At 40.2% G+C, this 14,580-nt stretch overlaps 1 protein-coding gene across 1 annotated transcript in view; it reads left to right on the top strand.

Moving 5' to 3' along the window:
* Nucleotides 1–14,580, top strand: part of GRIN3A (glutamate ionotropic receptor NMDA type subunit 3A) — a 66,734-nt gene that overhangs the window by 35,380 nt on the left and 16,774 nt on the right. The window contains exon 4 of the mRNA XM_051782796.1: nucleotides 13,414–13,559. Within this exon, the coding sequence (XP_051638756.1) occupies nucleotides 13,414–13,559 (146 nt within the window). The remainder of the gene's footprint in view (nucleotides 1–13,413; nucleotides 13,560–14,580) is intronic.

Below are 14,580 nucleotides of genomic sequence, written 5' to 3'. Positions count from 1 at the left end.
CATAAGAGCATCCTCTTCAGCTGACAATCACTCTAAGAGACAGGGTGGCAACAGGAAATTTCCCTTCTTCGTCTGGCACCTTCTGCAGTGAAGGTGGGATTGAATTATCCACAGTTTTATACTCATGACCTGACTACTGGTACAGAAAACATTCACCATGGTGACTGAATCAATACAATGCTGTGCCATTGTAAAAAGCAATTTTCATAACTCAAGAACTGGACATATATTTTGATTTTGTAAACTGTGTAAATAAATGTTACATATGTCCCTTCAGGCAGCAAAGGCCAAGCTCCATCTGTTACATTATTAAAACTTTACATTCAGACTAATGATCCTACAGTTTTGACTTTGTCTGACTCACTTCCTTTAATGTTAACTAGATTGTTTCTATCAAAAACATTTTAAACCAAGAACAATAGTTTTTGTGGTTGGCCTGACGCAGTCTAAAATTGATTTATGTCTAAAAGCAAATTGCTTCTATTAATCTGCCCTTCCCCTCCCAGAACAAAATACCATGAATATTACATGAATATCTTTATCAATGTAAGGCACAAAAGTCCAGGAATCAATGTACATGTTTTATTCAAAGCATTCTGAACAAGCAAATGAGACTTTTCAGCTGAATTTCCCCATCGTCTGTTGCACTGTTGTGTGAACCATAACGTTAGCTTGAAAACGGGGTTAGTCCTCTACTGTTTGCATGACCATCTCCTCATCCATCAAATTGCATCAGATTGCATCCAATTTTTCTGCATTATTATTGTGATCACATGTGGAGTTTGTAAAGCAGATATTGGGAAATTTCTGCGACTGCATGAAAATCCAATTATTCTAAAGCTGTGCTGCAAAACTTGGCTGTTGAGTTACAAAATTGAACACAGAGTGTTGAAGTATGTCAGAGGCTGCAAATACAAGTCTTGGTCCAGAATAAGAACACCAACAACTCATGGTTAGTAATGTCAGTGATTCCAATAAATCGGTGGGATTACTGGCCTTTCCTAGACAAGCTCTCCTCTGCTTCATGGACCAGATCTAAGCTTCTGAGCCGTTACCAATTCCCATTGTTGGAATAAGACAAAATATTTTAAGGAAGAAAAAGATTGCCTGCCATTATATGAGCTACAAAATAGTTTCATATATTTCATTCATGCATTTGCCTCCACAGTCTTAGTCCAAAAGAGTAGTTATAATAGAAAATGCACTGGTGTAACCTTTGCTTGCACAAAACCTGACCTGTGCCTATTCAGAGTTCTGAGAGTTAAAGCTTAGGTTTGGGAAATGTTTGGGGCACAACAGTCACAGATGTACAGGCACCACATTTTAGTTACTTAAAGCATTTCATATGTGATTAAAAGATTTTATGTTTGGGATTTTCTTCCCAAATCTGCTTACCTCTTTTTAGGAGACTCATTTCAAAAAGAAGGCAACAGGAGGCAGAAATAATCTTTTTAATTTAAATATACTTCCAAACATTTACTTCTAAACCTTCTTCTGCTGCTCTCAGTGTGCATGTGCCCTTTGTACTGTGCTTTTGAAATGTACTTGAAAAACAAAACCCAAAATAGAGGAGCAACCTTCTTGAGGTGATATAAGACATGTAGTTTCTTCAGGCTGTCAGCCATAAATGGCAAATCTCATCTGAGGTAGGAAATAGTCAGGAAGGACAGAATTAGAGCTCAGTTGGACCTTTAAATGCACTAATGATGCAGAAGAGAATATAGAACTATCATCGAGCTCCTGAAAAGAGGAGCAGCCAGTGAGGCCAGACAAACCAGAGCAGATGGCAAGCAGTGAGAAGAAAGAGAATTAAGTTCCTGGAATGTGTCTTGAATTTGGGGAACTTGGTATGTATTTTCTGTGTAAGGATCTTAACAAGGGTACGTCACTAAAGCCAAATGCCTGCAGAATCCATCAAAGCTGGCTGCCCCCTTTACTGGGTCACATTTCAGGTGACCTTTTACAGTAAGAGCCAATGAATTGCAGAGATATTGAAGCAATGTCCTGCCACATTAAAATCTAATTCTTTTAAGAGAGTGGGCAATTTTTTGCCCCCTTCCCCACCACCCCACCCCCATTTTCTAACTGTAGATGTTTTAAACATCATCTCTTGCCAGTGGAAACTGGCAGACACAACTTTTGTGTTCACTGGAACATGTTCAGCCTGCTTTGAGGGCAAGAGGATAGTTACAGGATGAACATGCTGGCTACCCAGATGGAAGTTGCATCCATGTCCTGATTCTCTCTTAATAAGCTCCCTGCAGTACGTGGCAAAGAAGTTTAAAAGCTCTTCTGCACATAGAGGAGATAGAGAAAAAACATTGTGTTTGGATCACTACAGTTGCTTTTATCCCTTCTTGCATCTGAATCGCAGAGGTTTATTTCAATTTTTCTTCTAATGTCACATCTTTAAATGCACAGAAAAAATTACAATATTTGCCTTTGTCAGAGTGCCTGGCAGACCAGGTACATTGTTGTATGAGTTGATTCTTTACAAGGTCAGACATTCAGCCTACAGGCATGACCAGCATCCTGCCTTACGGCTGGTCTTATGATAGAATCACAGAATGGTTTGAGTTGGAAGGGGACCTTAAGGATCATCTTGTTCATCCCCTCTTCCATAAACACAGACACCTTCCACTAGACCAGGTAAGTCTGTAGAAATAAAACTACTTACTCTGCCAAACAACTCATGAAAAGTGATACTGCAGGATCTCCCCAGGGAGTGTTTTTTTTCAGTGGCAAGAGGGCTTGAAACAGGGACTTCGCTTTCAGGTTTTTCATACAAGAGCACATCCTGGAGATGCACTGAGGAGTCCTGAGCACATTGAGGCACTCACATTATCTGAGGCAAAACAGTTGTGGGAGTCCAGAGAACAGAATAAACATTTCAAACATACCAACATGAAAACAGCAGAAGATGAGGAGCTGGACAGATTTTCCATAAGTGGTCCAGTGCCTGGCCTTTCTTTCTGTTAAAACTGTTATTCTTTCAACAATTTAGTGACTTTTTCAGGTGCTATCCAAGCATTTTGACTTTTGTGACAGTGTCGCTTTTCTTTCCCATCTGCAGTATACACTTGAGTAGCCTACCTGTTAATTTACTGCAGTTATATTTTTACTTCTCTTGATCACTTTACCTTCAAAACACTCCTTGACAATGGCAAAGTTCTTTTCCACATTGTATTTTGAGATAAAAATATCAAACCTATTGAGACTAATTTGACAAAAGAAGGGCTACTCATGTGGATCCCATCATCAGTAATTTCACTGCAATATCCCTCCCAACTTCATGTGCCTGCAGTGAAGACATTATCTATGATTTACTCAGTCTACTGTGCTTTCACAGTTAGATGGCACTGGTGGGCACTTGGAGCTGCTGTTAAGAGACTTCCTTCAGGGTAAGAAGATCACCTAAACCGTTCCCTGGAGTTGCCTACTTCTCTCTGACATGCATGATGGTGTGCCAGCATGGCCAGCACTGATGTCACACAAAAAATGTATGTGCCTCAAAGAATACAATGCAGACACCTACAGTCACACTGACAAATCCCATCCAGCAAGTTCTTTCAACAGCCCTGGTGTGCTTTGGGATTAGTCCTCAGAAATCACTGCTCTTCTCCCAGTCCAGTGTCTCAACACTTGCTCTTATGAGCCGTCCATCTTTTTATTACAAAACCAAGCACTTTGAATGATCCAGGCAAGGTACTTCCGACATTTTGTTACTCAGGGATTATGTATGATCACACAGATTTTTGATTCTAGATACAAAACACAAAACATGAGGGTGCAAGCTCTTATTTCTTATTTATTAAAATCTCAGTTAATTTAGAGGCCTTGTGGCCAATTATTGTATCAGTTGAATACTTTGTGTTACTTGTATGAGAACTGTCCATAAATACAACTGACAAGTAGCTGCAGATGAGCTTTAGCAACATCAAACCACAGAAAGAGAAAGATCCATTCACTATATATGCCTTTTTCATCATTAGAGGTACAATTCAAATATTCCTGCTTTTAATGATATTTTCCCTCAAGTTCATCAAGCTTGAGAGTGAGGCCATAACTGTTGTGTGTTTATTGATAAAATTTCTTCCTCAGAAAAGGAATTCTTGTAAGAACTACACTAAAGGAAATTACTGCCATGGTCTCACTGCAAAAACCTAAGATGAATCATTATAAGGGGCCCCACTTGCACTACTATGTATTAAATAAATAATGAAATACCATTTATTTAAATATGCAGTAAATGCATTAAATTGTATAGCAAAAAAACAAGCAACAAACTCAGTGAAGTTCACAGAAATCTTATTGCTGCCATGCGGTTTATTATTTGCAGAGGACTGCAGGGTTCTTTTCTTTTTACAGTTAAAAGAAGAATCTATAGAGCATGTATTTCTGTGCAGGAAGTCCCTGGGCACAGGAAGGTCATGATTCACAACATCACACCCTGCTAATTAAGACATGGTACTTTTCTGAGTATTAATGAGTCAGTGAAGGATTTGAACTTGAGGACTTAAGTGTCACAGAGACCAAAGTGAAAAAGTCTCAGATAAAGGTGAAATCAAGCATCAAACTCCAGTCAGAACAAAGAATTGTAGAGCCATCTCATACAGGAATGAAAGGCATCTACAGTTTATGAAGGTGAAATCATTGCTTCATTGGCTTCCCCATGCAATTTATTGGGAACATTGGACTTGTTAACTTCCCCATCACCTCATTAAAGATTTCTTGTAAAGATACAGCTTTGGATTCTCAGAATCTGTCCAGTTCAGATTTGTATCATTCAGATACCTAGTTTATCAGACAATGTACTGCAGTGTTCTACAGATCAAATTTCCATTCCCATTTTATGTCTTCTTGCCAACAATTATCTTCTTAGTATCTTTGCATATTAACCTCTGCTGCTCCAGGTCTTCACTTGCACATGCCTTGTACTGTCACCGAGTGCCTTGGCCACTTCTCAGCTCACCATTCTGTTTGACCCAAAGAGTTTAGGGGCAGGTGTGGAAGAGAAGAAGTCCCGCTGTCTTCACTCCATGTGATGCAGGTTGTAAAAGTTGTTCCTCAGCACGGGAGTTATTGTGGCTCAGCATTTTTGCATTTGTATTGATGTCAATTTCTTACTCTCAACCTGCATATACCTATATGTCATATAGGTATTTTTTTTAAAAAAGGAAATTTTTTTAAAGAAGGAAAGTGATCCCACCACCAGAAATAGTTACTGTTACATAAGTGGTGTTCATACCCATGCTAGAAATAATAAAAAGTGGAGAAATATGAGAAGTTACTGAAGTAACTGGCAAAGAGGAGAGGAGAATGGTAAAGATGCATAAGGCTGATCTTACCACCTGGCAGGTGGAAGATCATCATACAGCTGACTTAGCAGCACTGAGGATATTTATTATTGTTCACAAAAGTCACAAACATTGTGATCTACAGAGACCAGAATACTATTCTGGCTCACCTTCCTAGAGACTGAAGTCCTCAGTCAGCTCCCACCCTAATCCCTTGGGTTTCAGGGCTGACAAGAGTCCAAGCCCTGTAGAAAAAAAAATAATTGTTTTCATTGAGTGCATTAAGATTTGACAGAACATCAGGTAAAGTCAAATACTGATGTCTGTATTTCACTGTGCAAGAGGTCAAGGCATCCAAATGTGCCCATGATTTTTCTTTTACACTTTATGCTTAACACATTTCTCACTGTTCCAAACTGATTCCAAGAAGAAAAAAACCCTTTTTGTTCCAATGTTGGATCTGTCAGTAACAAAGGACTCTTTCTGATTTACCTTCATTTGATGCTCTTGAACCAAAAGGCAATAACAAGTAACATATTCAAGAAATCAGGTCTGCACAGATGGACAGTTCCACCATCTACAGTGGGAAACTTCTTCATCCTAGTAACTAATTTATAACACAAACCCATTCTTTGTTCCTTTACTGGAAACCACAGGGCACTAGTCTTGCATCACCTGTTTAGGCAGAGGATTGTTTTCAGCCCTGGTATACAGGGGACAACTGCCATATGGCCAGGGGGTAGGAGAACTGACCTTAAACCAGCAACAGCTGGAGCGGAAGAAATTTGAGAGAAAATGGATTTTAAAGATGATCGGTTTTAAGGTGAAGAGACTACCTACAGTTCAAGCTGCTGCCGCATTAGGTTTCCCCCTCCAGCCCTCAGTGGCTTGTAGAGATCCGTGGTACCTTTTCGTCCACAGACTCAAGACTTAGGACAGAGGGACAAGAGGGATTCTTTATCCAGAAATATCCCATATCTCTGTGGTAGCTTGAAAATATTTTTCAGCCAAGCAGCTCTCCTTCTCTTGTTTCTAATTTGAAAAGGATTTCACTTACCTGAAAGCAGCATTAGCCCTCTTTTATGGGTAGCAAGCGGAAGAATTTGTTCAAAGAAGTGATTCTATTGGGAACACTTTTACAGCTGCTTTGTGCTGGTGAAGTAGATTTGGAAACAGTGATCTATTGCCTTTTGGGAATTACATCCATTTTTTTCCCTCAGTCTACCCATTTTTTCTACAATAATTTACTCTTACTATCTTACAGTTCTCAGCTCTCCTGGAAAAAATCACAGCTTTCTCTGTCCAGAAAACCCTTAAAATGCTATTAAGAAACAGAAATAAACACACCTGCAAGTTCATATTCACCAGAGTGCTGTTTTATGGAGCTTCTTGAACTGCCCAGCAACTCAATCATCAGGGCAACCCTCAGAAATTACCCACAGATCTGAGTGCCCGGTCTCATTCCTGAGCTTTTGCAGCACACAGAGGAGCAGAACAGATCTTGCAATTAATTATTAGCACTCACACAGGGACCATCAATATAAAGGCTTTATACTTTTAAACAGAGACTTAAGTCACAGTTTCTTCTCATGTAGTCTCCTCTTGCAATGAGGAGAATAAACTGTCAGCGCTGGACTGTGCAGTGTTTTCCAGATTAAAACTGCTCATTAACTTCAGTGCAGCGGTCAGGATTTATATCAGCTAATGAACCTGGCTAATTTGGATTCAAAGTTATAGAATTTTAAGAAAATCTCACATTATCCTGGCAAGTCAAGAATCAGCTCCACTGACACTTTTTGCAGCAGAGAAGCAGAAGTGCTCTTTCAAATGTACTCTGCAAACACCCTCTCCTGGAGGCCCTGGGAACATCTCTGCTTCCAAAGCTTGAACACGTGGGACGTTTTTTGATGAAAAACCTCAACTTCCAGAAGTTGAGCTGTGATTTTCCTCTGCTAAAATCTGAAATTCATGTTCTTCACTGTGAATAATTTTTTTTCTTTCATCTCCCTCTGCACCCCATAAATATTCACTAGTTAGTTTTCAATAACTCTTGCAGATAAGTAGGGAAAGCCCATGAACAGAGTTTTACATAATTCTGTTGTTGGGGGGAGGTGCTTTATTTGTTTTATTCATTTTCCCCTGAAACCTTGCTTAGCACTACCAATTGCATTTATTTTATCAGTGGACCATGAGAAGTCTACTAGCAGCTGGAAGACCACCTCAACGTATAGGTTACATAAGGCAAAGTAAAATGAAGCCAAAACCAGAAGTCTCAGTGTAAAACAGCAGTGTCTCTAAAAGCATGTCAGTTCTTCACTTAATGCTACCCTTTTCCAGTGATTAGCAATTGAAACTGAGCAGATTTTCAAGATTGTGCAGCCATTCCCTGACAGAGATTGTGCTGGCATGAACATCAATTGTGCTGATATACCAGGTGTCCAGTGAACACTGCACTTGGTGTCACACCAGGTAACCAGCACTGTCATGGTGGTGGGTTACTGAAACCTTTTGCACAACAATTTTTCCTCAGAATTTGTTGTAAAAGTTAGGAAAGTGTTTTTAGCCATGTTCCTTCTTTCTATACCCGATTAAAATTGGAGAGCAATAGGTAGTAGGTGGTGGTAAAAGCTGAATTCACAATAGCTGCATCTGTCGCTGCAGGGTACAGTCACAGGCACCACACCCTGTGGTGTGTATGCAGCACCAGCTGCATACTGGATTGCCTTTTCCTCATTTCCCTCAAAAAATAGTTCATGGAATTGAATTTGGGAGAGGCTTACTGAATGAGTGATGAAATACTTCTAATGATTTGAGATAACAATTAGAAATGGTGTTCCTAAAGCATGTTTCCTCCAGTCGTATACTGAAATGCACAGAATAGTTCTGATTCAGTGCACCCCATCAATCGAGTGCTGGGAAAGCATTTCCTACATTTCAATTACATCATCATTTATAGAAAATAGACATAATTTCCCTTCCCAACAGTTGTTCTGTTTAGATCTTCCTTGTCTCCTCACAGCTCCCAGCAAACTCAAACTCCATAAGATCAGAAGGCAATATTGTATTGCCTACTTGTCTGGAGCTGAGACTATGTATTTATATTCTGAACACCTGGAGTTCTTACACACTGAAAAATCAATGACAACCAAGTGTGATGTAAACCTCAGAATGTTAGTAAAAATAATGACAAGGGCATCAAGATGGGGAAAGGTCTTTGAGGCAAATCTTCTAGCTTTGCAGAACTGAAAAGTCATACAGAAGCCAGAACCTGCTAGAAAGCCCTCAAAACCCCACAGCCCAACAGCTTTGAATGTGTCAAGGTTAAGTGCTGGCAGCATCTCATACATTTTCTGTTTTAAATCCCAACTTGCATAGGATATTTCTAGGCCTGTTTCCTTTCAAGTTGGAGTCTAGGTGTTCTCAGCCTAGCTGGTGGTGCTCAATGAAGTGGCACTGTATTACAAAAAATGGAACATGTCAAGTAATGCAAACTCCCTGTCATTCAGGATTGTATTTTCTTTCTGCTCCTGTGGTTTTATCACACTGATGTTTATCAGATTGGTATTTTCATGCATAATTGGCACCCCAAGCCATAAATGTATGCAGATGCCCAGTTCTTCTCAACATCTTTCCAAATAAAACAAGTTCTCTACTTCCCACTCAGCAGATGTTTTAACAGGAGACAGAAACCAAGAAAATCTAGAAGTAAGGGGCCAAGCCAAGGGAACTGGTAGCTGCAGTGTTTGCTTTCAGCAGTAAGCAGCACAGACATCATTAGTCTGGTCACACCATTGTATACAAGGTACAGAAGACTTTGAGAAGTCCCAGAGCTTTTCCTGGCACTGTCAGAGAAGCTGGATGCACTGTAAAGCTCTTGAGTTTGTTTAAACACTACATGTGTTTAAGCATCCCTGTTTCAGTGCTCAAGTGACCCAACAACCATTTCATTTCCTCAGTGTTTGGCAGGAATCGCATTACCACTGCTGTGAGGGCTGTCATGACCATTTAACTCAGATCTAAATGGAGGTCATCATGTATATCGCATGAATGGCTTTAGATGGTTTTAAAAATTTGGGAGGTACCTAAGTAGTATGGCCATTCATGGTATACACTCAGTATAAAACTCAGTTCTCTCATACGACAGCCATGATCTCCAGTATTTGAGATGCAAAAATGATACTGTTAGCTGCTGGAGCTCTCATCTTCTTTAGGAGGACCACTAACCAGGAACACTAAATAGCCTTTTAACCCCTTTTAACTTTTAATAGATAAAATATCAAAATCTATTAATAGCTAATAGCTTTTAACATTGTTTTCTAACTACTTCATTAATACATTCATGTATTTGCTGTTACACTGCCCAGATCATTGGCATTCCTATGCTCAGCCCTCTTGGTAGCTCAGCCAGCATAGTTTGCAGTTGCCTGTGATGCTGTGGTGGCCTTGCTGGATAACATTCAAAGGGCTGCTTACTTGCTAAACACTAATGGATCTTCAAAAAGGAGATATAGGAAAAATCTCCTCACCATAAAGATTGCCAGGCACTGGAAAAGGCTGCCCAGGAAAGTGGTAGAGTCACCATCCCTGAAGGGATTTAAGAGATATGTAGTTGTGACACTGTGACACAGTTCAGTGATGGATTCAGCAGTGCTGGGTTAGCACTTGGGCTCAATGATCTTAAGGGTCTTTTTTCAACCAAAATGATTCTGTGATTCAATGATCTGTCTGTTAAAAAAACTTAAATACCTTTATTTAGGCTATTACTTTTTTGCAATATCTGTACTTATAAGTTTCTTCACATCTTGTTCAATGAATTGTCAAGCCAGGACTGTACTGTTGCCTCAAAGCCTCTCCTCAGGTTGAAACAAACCTTGTTCTTGCCATTTCTTGCAGCCATAGATGTGTGATTTTGGAGGGACTTTGTAAAGCTGTCTAAGCTGAGTGTCAAGAAAACTCATGTCAGGAAATGGATGTGCAGTTATTACATTCATTTATTTTTAATTGTACTTTAATCACCAGCAAATCTCCAGGTACTCTATGGATAAAAAAAGTGTCAACAGTTTCTAGTGCCCTTTACCTGCTTTGTGATGTTTATTTAGCTTTGAGACTGACTGAGCTTTGAATGAAAAAACAGTATATATACAGAATTATAGTCTCCATATAGTAGAAATGCCTATAATTTCAACTGCTATTTTTTCCTCAATAAGATAGCCTTTATACTTGCTATTACTGATAAAAAAATACAGTAATTGTCTCCCTTGAACAGCCAGTTTAAAAAAAAAATTATAGAATCCATTCTCGATTCTTCAAATTTTGATTCTTCAACTGCTGATTTTTCAGAGTTCATGATTTCTCTGTAGCCCTAGGCATGAGGATTCCATTATTGGTTTATAGAAAACAGAAAGACTCTTTCATATAGGACTTTTAAAATATAAGAAACACGAAAGAAACAGAGCATGAGAAACAGAAAAGATTAAAAAAAAAGATATAATTAATAAGGCAAGACTCACAGGAATACTGACATTTACCTAACTTGTCGAAACACAGATATTTGTGGTTTCCTGCTTTTCACATAATCTTCTCTGGAGAAAACTACAGAAAGCAAGAAAGCAGCAGTGACAACCGATTAATCTTATTTCCATCCTGAAGATTTCATCTTGAAGCAAGTAACCTTTAGCATTCTTAGCAGATCAGCAGTAAGTGCTTTTGGCAGCATTTTGCATTGTCAATCCACTGTTATCACTTAGCTGCAAGCAAACCTTTTCCTTGTGTGTATAAGCGGCAACAAGTAGAAAACAGTCCTGAAAGACTTAGAGGATTAAAACACTATTAACATTTATCCCTTGTAAAAGGAGTCAAGGTTCGTCAAATATAAAGTTGCAGACACATAATGATGCTTTAGAAAAAGTGGAGAGTACCAGAAGCAGGTCGGGCATTGGATGCAAGGGATCACTGCATGACCCCCTTACACAGACTTTCCAAGACTTCCCACCAGACATATGGTGTTGCTAGAGACAAGATATTAAACCAGATGGACTTTTGATCTAATCCACATTCCAGTTTTATCCTTGTTTGTGGTGAAATTTGACAATGAGCACAACACAAAGCAAACTGTGGGCAGTTCCCAGTACAGGATTTGGGACAGAAAATTGCATGGAGGTGCAGTTCACTGTCTTTGTACTAGCCTTCCCCACAGAGTTTTAAATACTTAGCTAGATGTTAGATGCTGGTGACAGTCTGAGTGAGATGCTTTCCAGTGAAGTCAGACTTTATCTGTAGCTCAGATGTTGCACTGCAATTGGCATCACTATGTGTGGGCCACAAACATCACAACGATGGTTCAGTGTTGAGTCTTGATGAGGTTTTCACTCTCTTCACTGAAACTGACAAGAAATAAAACCTAAAAAAATTAGTACTGACTATGGTGATGAGCTTCTTGGGACATAGAGTGCATTAGCCCACTCCAAGCTCATTCTTTAAGTAGGTCATCTTCACTGTATGAAGGTTTGTGTTGACAGCATTGTGCTGGAAGTCTCCATGATGTATTGTCACAGCCCAACTTCTGTTATTTATGTCTCCTGGCACTTGAATGCTGCTCCCACACTCTCAAGCAAGAACATTTACCTCTGCACCCACAGTCCTTCTGGCACAGCATCCCTATGGCCAGCTCTGGATAGAGACACACCCTGCCTCGCTTGTCCATAGTCATGTAGTCTGGAACAACTCAAATGCCCACAGACTTGCATTTAGCCGCAGATCTCATTCCCAGGTCGCAGCACAAGGACCAGATCAGCTGAGCACAATGTGGAGAACACCTGCCCACTTTCCAGGTAATACCAGAAATACAGTATGTCCATAGCTTCCAGGACATCAAAATGCCATCCAAAAGACCTTTCTCTGTTCCTCTTCAGACTAAACTAGGTGATTGTGAGTTTACATCCTACCTGTGTTATCCTTAAAAAAGCTAGGAACACTCATTTATCCATGGGGTCATTGAAGAGAAGAGTGGGGATGGTCTTTTTATGGCTTTGTGTGTTCCCCTACACTGTTCTACAAAGATGATAGTGCAGAAACAAGATGGACTGCCAGAAAAGACCTCTTTGCTTGGTCTTTGCAAAGCAGAGCATGGCCATGGTGAGATCATCTTTGCAAGCTGCTGTGAAGACCACAACCTTCCTGGGAAGCAAATAGAGCATGACTATTTCAGCCTTTCCTTAGCCTTATTTGGCTTCCTGTGCTCTGAAAGTTTGACCTCTTAGAGGCTGGTACATTGCTGAAGGCTTTCCAATTAATGTGTCTTGGCAGCACTTGGCCAGCTCAAGGAAGTGATTGTTATAGTGGAGGAAACCGCCTGACTCCTCCACTGCAGCTTGAAAATTTCCCCAGGAGTCCCTGAACTCTCCAAAGACAAACAGGGCACTTCAGAAAGATAGGTCTGTGAAACCTGAACTAGACTATTTAGGCCTTAAATACAAAGGGTGGAGCCAGTTGTGAAAAGGACAGGACACAAAACTGCAAAAACTGTCTGTATGTTTATAGCCTGCTCCAGGTTAGGCTGTGTAGAGGAGAATTCTTCCTCCTCCTCACTGGCAGGGGCAACTTTTTGGTGTACACAACATTCAGCCCTTAGTTTGTCTGTGAAGAATGGCAGCAAAAACTGTGATAAGGTATATAGGCTTCTAGAAATGAACTGAGGGTGCTACCCTTCTGCAGACGGCAAAATTTCTTCCTTAAGGAGTCAGTAAAAGGCATTTTGCTGAAATAAATTCAGACTGTGTGTCTTTCGCTGCCTACAAAGAGCCCCAGAAAGTGGATTGTATCCAACCTGGAGGCTTCTCATAACACTTCCTGAAACGTCACCAGTTTTAGAGACAATAATCCCAGTGTTGGTTTGGGTGTTCAGGGCATGTCATGGGAGATGTTTTTAACATTTGAAGAAGATCCTGAGAGTTTAGTCACCTGGTGAGTCTTTTTCAAGTTTTTCTGGGGTTTGGAAAGAGGACCAAAGGCAGGCCTGTGAATGCTGAAAATTTCTGATAAACATGTATAAGACCAAGACTCCAGATGTGACGAAGGCAAGTATCCCTGCTAATCTCTTCTGACTTCCTCTCCTCAGCTCCACCACCCATCCCAAGGGTTTCGGTTCGGGACTGTGCGGGAGAGCAGCGCAGAGGATTATGTGAGGCAGAGCTTCCCAGAGATGCACGAGTACATGCGGCGCTACAACGTCCCTGCCACCACGGACGGAGTGGCTTACCTGAAGTGAGCTTCTGCATGCAGCAGCACATCTGGCCTCTTGGCCAGTGAGGTGGCACGGCAGTGAGATGGTGATGGGTTTCCTGCTTGCCGTGTCACTTATCCCACAAAACATCACAGCCCAAGCAAAAGCTGCCAATGAGGTTCCTCAGCATGGTGGGAGGAAAGAAGGTTCTCAGAGAGGAATCTTAATTTGTCATTAAGATGAATAAAAGAAGCATTAGGCTGCTAAAAACTAATAAACACCAAGTCTTCTTGGTTTAGGGAATCATGAGACATTTGTGCTTGACAGTCTGGGGTCACACAACTTATCCAGGAAATGGAATAGCTGATAATTAGCCTGAAATAATTGATTTATCTTATTCATAGAAGTTGCCTAAAAGATAGCCTGAGAATTTTCCATCAGAAGTTGTTTCCCAGACCTATCTTAATGATAATTAAGATATATGGCAGTTCTCTGAGTTACGCTGGAATCAATCCATTGAAATCAATGAAGTAATCACATCGGGAGAACACCCAGATTTTTAAGGGGACAGGAATCAAGGGTGCAGTCCTTGGATCAGATGAGAATAGGCACTGCAACTGTTCTTCTGTATCATAATTTTATGCAAGCATGCTGTTCAGAAGTGATTATATTAGTAAAATTCAATCCTCCGTGTTCATGGAGACTGAACATAGAGAAAAGCTGAATCAGGTGAAGGAAATAATTTACCTCATATTCAAGGAGAAAGGGGCAGGAATACCTTGGAGTAAGTTATCCTTTTGCATTTTTGGTGTAATACCTGTAGCTTTAACAATACAAATCAAGACAGAAGTAGTATTTTAGCAATTTCTGATCTTTTCCAAAAAAGCTTTGTGCTACCTTTCAACTGAGTTGAAGTGCAACAGGTTGTAATGTTTTCCATCTTTCACAGTAGTATTTTTGGGGAGTAAAGTAAGTCCTAAACTGTCTGTACTGCTTTAAATGCACAAAGATTGCATTTCACGCACAATTCCCTTCCCTTCTTCGAAATATAAATTAGTTTTC

Source organism: Manacus candei, unplaced genomic scaffold (genome assembly GCF_025592945.1).
Source record: "Manacus candei isolate 608988 ecotype Guabito, Panama unplaced genomic scaffold, ASM2559294v1 h1tg000016l, whole genome shotgun sequence".
In the NCBI taxonomy this organism is placed as follows: Eukaryota; Metazoa; Chordata; class Aves; order Passeriformes; family Pipridae; genus Manacus; species Manacus candei.
The sequence above is the reverse complement of the archived record's forward strand: the minus strand, read 5'-3'. Positions and strand labels throughout refer to the sequence as shown.